General features: G+C 37.8%; 1 protein-coding gene across 3 annotated transcripts in view; it reads left to right on the forward strand.

The window, feature by feature from the left end:
- Window positions 1–12,240, forward strand: part of USP43 (ubiquitin specific peptidase 43) — an 82,413-nt gene that overhangs the window by 60,015 nt on the left and 10,158 nt on the right. For 2 of the 3 annotated variants that reach the window (XM_072641059.1, XM_072641058.1), the window contains exons 9-12: window positions 16–122; window positions 6,372–6,449; window positions 7,022–7,148; window positions 7,847–8,195. In XM_072641059.1, coding sequence (XP_072497160.1) covers window positions 16–122; window positions 6,372–6,449; window positions 7,022–7,148; window positions 7,847–8,195 — 661 coding nt within the window. The remainder of the gene's footprint in view (window positions 1–15; window positions 123–6,371; window positions 6,450–7,021; window positions 7,149–7,846; window positions 8,196–12,240) is intronic. The other variant, XM_072641057.1, reaches the window with a different exon arrangement.

The following is a 12,240-nucleotide window of genomic DNA, read 5'->3' on the forward strand; positions in this document are numbered from 1 at the left end:
CCCTTTTTGCATTAGCAGAGCTTGGAGTCATTGTTTGCCATTCGAGTTGTGGGATTATCCAACATCTGCAGCTACTTGTCTCCACAAGACAGCAGACCCCTCTTTCATTGGGCTGTTGAAAGGTAAGAGAACTTTCTAGATGGTGCAAGAGAATGAACAATATTTCTTACACCAGGAGGCTCCTTGGTGGAGGTGGAGTGTACTTAGCAATGCCAGATGCAATTACCAGAATCTGATAAACAATCATGTTCCCTCCAACTTAATGTTAATGCGGTAAGTTTGGTCAAAATATGGTCTATTTGATTCTGTCCTCTTGTTCTTTTAAGTAGTTGTAAGGACGTTTCCTGTATGATATAGAAAGTCTTAAAACCTCAGCCTTGGATAAGGAAAGGAGAGGAAGAATACTTACGGAAGGTCCTCTTCAGGGATGGGGAACCTGTGACCTCAAAGCCACATGTGGCCTTAATAAAGGATTTGTTCTGTGAAGTTTGGATTCAGTTAAAGGGCTACACTTGAGGACCTAGAGGGCCACGTGTGGCCTTGAGGCCACAGGTTCCTCACTCCTGTCCTATATCGTGGACAACAACTCAGGCAATACTGTGAACTGAAGTTGAGCATGTCAAGTGGAGACTCACTAGCTATGGCAAATGGACTATTAAATGAAGGTTACTTAACTGAATCATTTTAACGGGGATCACCTATGTTCAGTTCTCTTAATGAACTTATTATTATACGTCAACAAATAGTAAACATATAATTTTGTACTTGATTCTGTAGGTAGCAGGGAGTGACTAGAGATTATTGAGTAGGGAAAGTGACTTGCACTTTGGTAACTGAGTGGGTGATAGATTGGAGTATGTAATAATAACTTGCACTTGACTTTGTTTTGAGTGAGGGAGGGCTGTGCAGGTCACCAGCCTCACTTCTTCTCCAGAGCCATCTGAATCCAGTGACCAGATATGCATCAGGATGACTGGAGATGACCCAGGGTGAGGCATTTGGGGTTAAGTGACTTGCCTAAGGTCACACAGCTAGTGAGTGACAAGTGTCTGAGGTGAGATTTGAACTCAGGTTCTCCTGACTCCTGCGCTGGTGCTCTATCCACTGCACCACCTAGCTGCCCCTGATAGATTGGAGTAGGGGGAGACTTGAGGCAGGAAGACCATCCAGAAGGTTATTGTAACAATCCATTTGTGAGGAGTTGAGAACCTGCATCAGTGTGGTGGCCTGTGTGAGTGGAAAGAAGGAAACATATGAGAGATGTTTTAAAGCAGACCTGCACACTGCTTATGGCAAGCCAAAGGATTTCATCTACATACTAAGGATGTTTACCTCTGCATTTTTTGCAGGCTGTGAAATCCTTTAGCCTGCTGCAAGTAGGGCTGTGCAGGCCTATTTTAAAGGCACGAATGATAAGATTTTGAATAGAAAATAAAGATATTAGGATTAGATGATTAGGAAATAAAGCTGGAGATAAACAGCAGTGTATTTATGGGGGTAGAGACAGAGCTAGAGGTAAGTGGCAGAGGTGGGCTGAGGATGGTAAAACCTAGGATGTCTGTTCCCTGTAAATGACAGTGGTGGAAATGAAACCTCTTCTAGCAGTAAGTAAAGAAGGAAAGGGCTAGCAACCTGTTGCTTTTTCTCCACTGACCCTGCAGCCATAAGGACATAGGATTTTAGAGCTAGAAAGAATTGTGAAAGTTATATAGTCCAAACAGCACCTGAAAAAGAATCCCCTTTATGATATACCTGAACGGTAATAATCTAATCTTTACTTAAAGACTTCACATAAAAGGAACTCACTGGAGTTCTTCTATCAAGCCTAAATTGTCCCCTTTGCACCTTCTACAGTTCTTGGTTCTGCCCTCTGGGTCCAGAAGAACAATCCTTCTTCCTTATAATGGGCTTCAGATACTTGGAAGAAAGCTATTTTATGCTGCCTGAGTCTTATGTAGGTAAAACAACTCAAGTTTAATGAGTTAAATACACGTGGATATGCCCTAGAGTTCTATGCTCTCTTCTCTTTTCTCTCTACATTTTTTCTGTGATCTCATTTCTCCCATGGGTTCAACTATTGTCATTATGCAAAGGATTACCAGATCTATATTTCTAGCTTTCATTTATCTCCTGAGCTGTATTTTCATGCATCTCCAGTCCTTTATTTCCAACTACCTGCTGAACATCGACAAGGATATTCCATGAGAAGCTGAAACTCAACATTTCTAAAACAGAGTTCATTATATTTCCCCTCAAACCCATCTCTCTTCTAAATTTTATTTTTTCTGTACAGGGGACCACTATCCTTCTAGCCACTGGGTTCGCAACCTTGATGTTTCGTTAACCTCTTACCCTTACTCACCTGTCAGATGCCAAATCTTGTTTCTGTCTCCATAGTATTTCTCTCCTCTTATGTTGCCGTCATCCTTGTTCAGGCTTTCATTACTCCCTAGTTGATCTCCCCTCTTCAAGTCTATTCCTTCAAGTCACCCATCACTCAACTGCAAAATTAATTTTCCTTTGCACATAGATGACTATGTCATTCCCCTACTGAATAAACTCCATTGATTCCCTATTCTACAATCAAATAGGAATTCCCCTATTTGGCATTAAGAGCCTTTCACAGCATAGTCCCAGTTTACCTTTCTGTCCTTGCTACACATTACTCCCCTTCATGTACATTAGGACACAGTCAGCTGTTCTGCTCGCAACTCCTTATACTCAGCTTTCAATCTCTCGTGTTTGTGCTTTTATATAGACTGTCCCCTAGGTGGTGCAGTGAATAGAGCACCAGTGCAGGAGTTAAGAGGACCTGAGTTCAAATTTCATCTCAGACACTTGACATTCACTAGCTGTGTAACCTTGGGCAAGTCACTTAACCCCAATTGCCTCATCCTGGGTCATCTCCAGGATATCTGGTCACTGTATTCAGATGGCTCTGGAGGAGAAGTGAGGCTAGTAACCTGCACAGCCCTCCCTCACTCAAAACAAAGTCAAGTGCAAGTCATGTCATTATTTCTCTGATGGCATGGTCTTCTTCGGCAACAAAGGATGAATACACAGACTGTTTCCCATGCTTACAGCACTCCTTATTTACTTTTGCCTCTTAGAATCTCTTGTTTTGTTTTCATCAAAACTTGACTTTATGAACATCCATGCTCCATTTGAAGACAAACTGATAAGGAATTCACTGCCTTCTAAGGCAAACATTGAATTTCTTATTAGGTAGTTCTTCCTTATATTAATCTAAAAGTTGTTTCCACTTAGCTTCAACTCATTGTTCTTAGATCTACTCAAATAAACTAATTGGAAAAAATATTCTTCTTATTTTAATCAAATTTTCTTGATTTCTAAAGTTGTAAGAGTCTGTGAGATAGACTGTTGAGCAAGATACCTGTTTTTCTTATATAATATACATTAAAATCAATTACCAAATATTTATTAATCATCAGCTATGTGCCAAGTTCTGTGCTAGGTTCCGGGGATATAGACGTAAAAAGTAAAACAGTTCTTAGCTTCAAGGAATTTACATTCTATTGGGGTATGTAACTTGTACCTGTATAAGTGTAGACAGAATAAATATAAGGTGGCACAAATTAAAATCCTCAGAGGCAGTTTCTGGGTAATTTATAATCGATTTATTAATTAGACTAGATGGCAACCAATAAATTGATAGTCAGTGGTTTCTCTCAGTAACCAATAGACCAAAAGGAGACTCTGAAACATCTTAAATACCTTCTGGAAAGGACTCCACCTGATAAATGAAAATCAGCCTTGATTGGTGGACATTTAAGGAGATAGACCAGAAGTCATTAGCTCCTCCTGCAAGATTGTGGCTTGATTATGAGACTCAGCAACTTCAGACAATCTGGGCAGTGGAAGCCATATCCATCTGCCCCTCTCTGTCTAGATTTCTCCTTCACGAACTAGGTCACTTTAAACTCTAATGGAAAGGACAAGGACAGGGGTTCCTTCCCTCAGTGTAAGGGTTCACCCATATTTTGTTTGTCCTCTAAACAGAAATTAGGTCTCCCGTTTGGGTGGAGTCCTGCCCCAAATTGAGCATGTTCCTTGAGGACTAGGAGCAAGAGTTGGCCTTTACAAAAAATGAAGGGAAAAGGGTGGATTATAACTAATAACTAGTTATTAACATCATAGTATAATACTAATTTCTCCCAAAGGTGTGGGGAATATAAGATAATTAAAGAAGGAGGACATTAGTAGTTGGTGGGATCAGGAAAGGCTTTATCTATAAGATGGTTCCTGAGTGACATCCTGAAGCAAAAGATGATTCAGTGAAGTGGAAGTGAAAAGAAAATGTATTAGAGGCATGGAGGATAGTCAATGCAAAGGTATGGAGATGGGAGATAGACTGCTAGGCATATGAAATAGAGAAGTCATAGAATGAATGCATCTCTTTGTTGGATGGATCATCAGGTGAAAAGGGGGAAGTAACACATAAAAAGGTTGGATAGATAGATTAGGACCGGATTGTGAATGGCTTTATATGACAAAGAGAGGAGTTTATATCTGATCTAGAAGAAGAGTCGTGGGAGTTTATTGGTTAGGGGAGTGACATGGCTAGCTCCACACTTAAGGAAAATCAGTTTGGTATTTTGTGGGAGGATAAAGTGCAATAGAAAGGTTTGAGGCAGGGACTCCAATTAAGGGTCTAGATACAAAATGGTGAGGGTCTGAATAAGAGGAGTGGCTAAGAGAAGGGTTCAAGAAATAAGATGTGTTGTAGAGGTAGAAGCAGCAAAATCTGGCAACTGTTGGATCTGTGGGGGAAGAGAAAAATGAGACATCAAAAATAATGCCAGTATCATGAACCTGGAAAACTGCAAAAAGTAGAACAGCATAGAAGGAGAGTGGATTTTGGGGGGAAAGATGAGTTCTGTTTTGGACATGTTGAATTTGAGATGTCTCTGGGACATCTAATTGAAGATATCTAGTAAGCGGTTGATGGTGTGTTTCTGAAGCTCAGAGGAGAGACTGGTGTAAAAGCTATATTTGTGTGTGTGTGTGTGTGTGTGTGTGTGTGTGTGTGTTGTATATATATATATATATATATATACATTATATGTGTGTGTTTGCATATATACATGCACATACATACACGTATTATGTGTGTGTTGTATACATATACATACATACATTATATGTGTGTGTGTTTACATATATACATACACATACATACCTACACTACATATGTGTATGTGTGAGAATCATCTGCAAAGAGGTGATAATTAAATCCATAGGGGTTGATAAAGTCACCAAGAGAGTAAAGAGGAAAGCATGGTATCCAAACCAAACAGGCTAATAGCTTTGCTACATGCATGCGGCCTTAGAGTGTATATGGCATATTGTATTCAGTTGTGGAAACCATAATTCAGGACAGACATTGATAAGCTAGAGTTATCTGTGTGATAATATACTTGGAAACTCTGCCATATGAGCATCGATTGAAAGAACCTTTAACCCGGAAAAGAGGATACTTATTGGAAATACAGATGTCTTCATGTATTTGAAGGACTGTTACGAGAAAGGGATTAGACACAGTTTACTTGTTTCTGAAGGGCAGACCCATGAATAATGGATGGAAGTTACAAAAAGGCAGCATATTAAATAATTAATATTAATGATTAGCTAATATTTATTTTGTTATCACCCTCTTCTAAGAAGTATATATGCTCTTTTATTTTTCCTATGAAGAACAATGAAATTTACCTTAAGGTGTTAGTTTTTTGTTCTTGACCTCCCACATGCTTTCTTAAAGGGAAAAGTCTAGAAAAGATTTTAAGCTCAAGAAATATTGTTTCTTAATAGCTTTTGTTGAACTAAAAGGGAAGACTTTAATAGACTTCCAGAATGACTTTTACTTTATTTCATTTGTACTTCATAGAAGCTCAGGAAAGCTAAGTAATTTACCTGAGGTCATTACAGCTAGTAATTGGAGAAATTAGAGCTTGAACACAAATGCCCTGATATACTGTAAGTGGAAAGCTCTTAGATTTTAGGCTGTGGTATAATGGAAAGAGCATTAAACTTGCAGTGAGCAAAAACTTAGGTTCAAGTTCCCAGGTTTCTTGTGGGAATAGAATGAGCTAAAGTTTGTCAAGTGTTTTGCAAACCTTAAAGCACTCTATAAATTTTTGCTATTAGTAATAGCATTAATAATCACCACCTAATTTACTGGGATCCCTAAGGGTAGTGAGGGTCTTAAATAGCTTTTGACCATGTATGTGTCCTTGGTTTGAAGGGTGATACTAGATTGGATGAACTGCTGAAATAAAATTAAAATATGGGAGCAAAAAATTACTTGGCTGTGGTTCTGTCATGGATTTCATTGCCCTGTATTATCTTTGTAGGTCTTTGAAACTCAGCGGACCAGGAGGTCCTCCACATATCAAGCTGGCAGTAGAATGGGATAGAACCACCAAAGAGCTGTGAGTTCAAATCATTTATTTCCAAGGAAAGTCATTCCAGGGAGAAGAGATAGCACCCTGACCAAGACACTCAGTTTACCTTATGCTTAATTCTGCTTCTAAATAGAAGAGTTGAGTAGTGTGTATCTGTAATAAAAATAGATCTATTTCTATATATACACCACTCAGTGTGGTGTGGTGAAAAAGAGACAGTTTTAATTTTAGGATCATGTGGGTTTGAGTCATATATTATTGGTGTAAACCTGGACAAGTCATGTAACTTCTTGGTGCCTTCAAGGAACAGTAATTTGCAGAACAGTTGCTTCTCTGCATTGGTGAAGGGAGTCTCCCACATGGGAGATCCCTATACCAACGACATCACAGTTGTATGCCAAAAGTAAACAAATTAACACATAAAGTCTCTCCTTTTAAAGAACATTAGTGGGAGTGGACATCAGTCATGATTTTGGAAAGGACTAATCGCTGAAAATTTGTTGAGATTATAGAAAACTGTTGCTGAGGAAAACTCTTATGACCTAACCTGGGTAACCTTTGATCTCTCTCTCTCTCTCTCTCTTTCTCTCTTTCCACAGCTTGTTTGGAAATATTCAGGAGGAAGTAGTCCAAGATGCCCCAAGTGTTCAGCTCCAACAGCAGGCCCACCAGCAGCCCAGCTGTACCCTAAATGAGTGCTTTCAGCTCTATACTAAGGAGGAACAGGTACTTGCCACCCCATATCTAGACCCTCTTTGAGAGCTTTTTAAGGAAAAGATTTTCCTGAAATACATTTACTAGACCAGGTACAGAAAAGTTCTTTGTATTTTGCTGGGTTTGGTGTTTTCTACTCACTGAGCTATGCACAAGTGAATAGCCTTCATGCAAATTGGCATTGTTATAATATATGTTATAATGTTATGTTATAATAGAATATTATAATAATTTCTTTTTTTCTAAGAAGAAAAGCAATGACAAATAAAACTGTGGGGGCAGGTGAATATACAGAAGTGAAAACAGGTAAGAGGGGGATATGGAAGTAAATAGGATTTTCAGAAAATTATTTTATTAAAGTACTTGAATAAATCAGTGCTCTCAGTGATGTCAGTCCTCCATCTAGTGGTACAGATATTAACTCATTTACACCTTCTCTTTTGTGCTTGGCCATGCCCTCCCATAAGTCTCCATAGGGGCTCTGCCCAGAGTGCTTAAGGCCTTTGTTTTGGGTTTCTTACTATTTCATGGATACCAGTGCAGTTTTAGCATATGAAACAAACTTAACATTCCCTTCAAAATGTAAGTCATATAGAGTTTATGGTATTATATATGATCTACCTTAAAAAATTTTTGGCTATTTGAATATTTCATTGATGGTTACTGAGATTAAAATTAAAAATACATACAAAGCAATTTTCCTTTTCCAGTTGGCTCCTGATGATGCATGGAAATGTCCCCACTGCAAAATCCTCCAGCAAGGGATGGTGAAACTAAGTTTGTGGACGTTGCCTGACATTCTCATAATTCACCTCAAACGATTCTGTCAAGTTGGGGAGAGAAGAAACAAGCTCTCCACTCTGGTGAAGTTTCCTCTCTTTGGCCTTAACATGGCTCCCCATGTAGCCAAAAGGAATCTGAGCCAGGAGCACCTGCTGAACTCTTGGCCAACCTGGGAACAGACATCTTGCCTTTCTAGTAGCTGTCCACTTGACTTCTTGTATGATTTATATGCTGTTTGTAACCACCATGGCAGTATGCAAGGTGGGCATTATACAGGTGAGTCATTCCTGATATTGAACCTTCTTGTGTATTTCTAGAGTACTCATTTGCATAGCTAGGAGCCTTTAGATTTGGTTCTGCTACTGTCTGTGGTACTGTATGGTGATTCAGTTTGAGGAACAGAAATTATTTTATAAATGCAAATGACATTTTAGAAGATTTGTTACCATCTGTTTTAGCATTGCATCCTAAGGACCTTTCTATCTGACTTGCAGTTGAAACCTGTTTTGTGTATTGTCTTCTCAATTACAGTGTGAGCTCCTTGAAAGCAGGTTGCTCTCTTTTTTCTATTTGTATTTGCTTATATTTGCACTGTTTAGCACAGTGCTTTGCACATAGTAATCCCCTAATAAATGCTTTTTTGTTTATCCATTCTGAGCATTTAGTTATATAGAGAAAAAAGGTCTTCCATAGTCATCATGGTATTTAATATAGCTAGAATTTAATATAATGAATGCTTTAAGGTTTTTAAAGCCCTTTACATATATTAATCTCATTTGATTCTATTTATATAAATGATTTTAGGAATTTTGCTATCCTTGACTGATCACAACTATCTTCACTGCAAAAACTTGAGTGAAGAGAGAGAAGAAACTTGACCAATGCCATACTATAGAGGAACTCAGGATTGCATTGTCAGTTACAGATGGAGAACAAACTTTCCTCAGGCCAGACTTCTCGCTCGTATAGTATTTGGCCAACTTTGAAGATCCAAAAGAACTGAATTTTTCCCTAATAAGAGTTACTTTTTAAAATTTGTTTCTTGTTGATGTGTAGGACCCATTTTATCTCTTCTATGTAAAGATCTTTGAGTCCAAGAGGTAGCTAGATAACATAGTGGACAGAGGGCTTTGGTCTGGTGTTAGAAAGACCTGAGTTCCAATGTAGCCCCAGACACTTACATTCTCTTTGATCCTAGACAAATCACTTAACAGCTGTTTGCCTCAGTTTTAGGAGATGATAATAGAACCTACCTCCCAAGGTTCTTGTGTGGATCAAATGAGATAGTATTTATAAAGTTCTTAGCACAGTGCCTGGCACACAGTATGCACTCAATGCTTTTCCTTTCCTTCCCCTCATTCAAGGCTACAATTTTTAGTTGGAAACTAACTTGCTGTCTTAATTGTGATTTTTAAAATAGTAAGAAAATAAAAGTAATGTAACAGGAAGAATACTTTCACAGAAGTTAAAAGGCTGAATAAAGGAAAATTGAGGTAGATTGTTAGTCACTTCTTTCCCTTAAAATTGACTTCAGTGCTATCAAAGAGTAGCAGTAAACTCAGTGAAGAAATTTGAGTTGTCTACCAATTGCTATGATTTTCACTTTCATCTGAGGTACTCTCCCAGAAGCACGAATTCTGAAGCACTTTGAGCTTCTCAGAAGGATGAGATTATTATCCATATTATTAACATAATATTTTTCAAAATTTTACTACAAATATCCAAATATTCAGTAGTCATTGCTGTATATGTGCTTTGCAGTGATACAGATTTATGTCTCATTCATACCTACTCATACTGTAAGACTCTTATCCATGTCTCCCCACACCAAAAGGGGGAATAAATATGTTTAAGATTTTCTGTGATCTCTTATGAAGTTATGCGGATACTAGTGGAGCACATAGGCTGTCCATTGGTTATCCCTTGCTCTTGGCCCATGACCAGCCCATCTTCTTTTTTAATCATATGTTTCTTTGATGATCTTTATTCTACGTCTTTGTGATTTCTTATTTGTTATGTATTATACTTTGCCCACATTTACCATGCACCTCTCCGTTGTTCTCTGTGTGGCACCTGATTTTAATTTATTAGCTACTTACTGTAGTGTTCTGTGACTCTTAGCTATTTAATAACATTAGTGGAATACTGGTACTAAAAGATGACCTTCATTTCAAGGAAAGATCTGAGGTCATTAAAGTGACTTGGCAATTTTGCCCAGGCAATATAACTTCTGTCCTCCTCTCATTTAATTTTGAATCTGATTGTCAGTTCATGGTGCCCAAGTTGCAGTTGCTGATGGATAAACTCTATAAATCATTCATCTCTTTGCATATCACAATCTGTTGTCCTTCACTGACTTAAAGTTTCCTGTTTGAATAGTTAAGCTAAGGTCTTGAGTGGTTACAGATCTCATCAAGAGCGCTGCAGTATTTTGGGACTTGATGCATCCAGCGTAAGATTAACTAAAAGAAGGGGAAAAAACCCAAATGGAAGACCTCACCATCTATAGGGAAATCCATCTTCAATTTGGACTCTATTAAGTATCTCCTCCATGAATGTTGATCACCATTAGTTAGAAAACATATATCTCTCTGTTTTTTGTTTTGCCTGATGTTAAGAGAGTTATCTGACAAGGTCATCTGTTTTAAATTTGATGGAATTGTGCATAATTTTATTGGATGCATGAGAGAGAGCTTGTTGATGTCCTTAATGAAGCATTTTGTTTTATCAGCCAGTTATTAAGTGCTAAGTTTGTACTATGTGATGGGCACTGTCATAGATATTGAGAATACTGAAACAAAAAAATAAAGAGGTCCCTGCCCCAAGGAGCTTACAGTCTGTCATGGGAAAAATACAAACTAGTTGTCTTTTTCATTATCAACAAACAATAAACACTATAGGATCTTACACACACAATCTTGTGAAAGCCTAATAACCTAATTAGAAATGCCCTTGATACATTTGCAAATTATTCTTGTAAAAATTTTATTTGGAGAGGAAAGTAGGCACATAAATTAGTACTTGATGATTCTTTCCATTGCCTGATTTTGTTAATAGGAGCTGAGATTTTTCCCATTCCTTTTTGTCTTCCTCCTCCTTTCGATAGCTTGTCAGTCAATCCCTCAACACCCCCACAGTTGTGTTGCTTCCAGCACAGATCTCCTTTATGTATGCTTGATCTCATCCAACTCCTTTTCCCTCGCTTCTTTGTTCTTTTATTTCATTTCTGTTTCTGTGTGCTCATCTGGACCTGTGATGTGATGCCCAAGTGTTGTTTATGGTTAAAAGAGTTTGTTATTATTATCTTTGTAGAACTTTTTTCATCTTTTGTTGAGATCTTTCTAGCTTCATCCTTAAATCAGAGTGATATTTTTTTAGTAAGGTCTCTTCCCAAGCATTCTTTTTGTTTTTTTCAAAAATTTTCCTTTTATTTTTAATCTGAGCTTGATGAACATTAACATGTACAAAAAAGAATAGAAAAGAAGATTGTATATAAAACTGTGACTCTTACATGTAAATTTTTCAAAATATGGATCCTAAGTTTCACACAGTAGTACCAGCACTGCTTTGTTTGTCTGAATTTCATTCTGTGGTCATCCATGTATTTAAAAAAATGTTTCACTGACACTTTTTTATTTTTGGCATTTCTTTCACACCCTTCTTCACAATTCCCTTTATTCCTCCCCACGACTCCTTCCTCTCCCAAAATAAAAGCTCTTTCTTATGACAAATAAGTATAATCAACCAAAACAAACTCATACTTTGGTTGTGTCTGAAAATCTATTTCATTCTGTGCCTTCTCTCCATCATCTCTCTGCCAAAAAGTGAGAAGCGTAATTTATTAGTCATGAGTCATTACATTGATCAGAATTCTTAAGTCTTTCAGAGCTTTCTCTTATAATATTATTATATTCATTGTATTAAATCATTGCCATATTTCTGTACACTTTACTCGATCTACTTCATAAGAGTCTTCCCAAGGTATCTTTGAGTCTGTCCTTTTCATTCTTCCTCATGACACAATGCTCTTCTATTGCATTTAGATGTCATAATTTGTTCAAACATCCCCCAAATGAAACACATTTTGTTTCAATAAATCAATAAACAAGAGTTTATTAAGTGCCTGCTGTGAGCCAGACGCTGTGCTAGATACTGGAGATACAAACTGTTGCCTTTTTTTTTGCTAAAAAACATAGCTCTTTGAGTACTTTGTACCTATGGGTCCTTTCCGTCTTTGACATTATTGGGGTAAAGGTCTAGAGAGGGTACTGCTGGGTGCAGTTCCCAATTGCTTTACAAAATTGTGGGACCTCTTTGTAGC

This window comes from Notamacropus eugenii, chromosome 2 (genome assembly GCF_028372415.1).
Source record: "Notamacropus eugenii isolate mMacEug1 chromosome 2, mMacEug1.pri_v2, whole genome shotgun sequence".
NCBI classification, from domain to species: Eukaryota; Metazoa; Chordata; class Mammalia; order Diprotodontia; family Macropodidae; genus Notamacropus; species Notamacropus eugenii.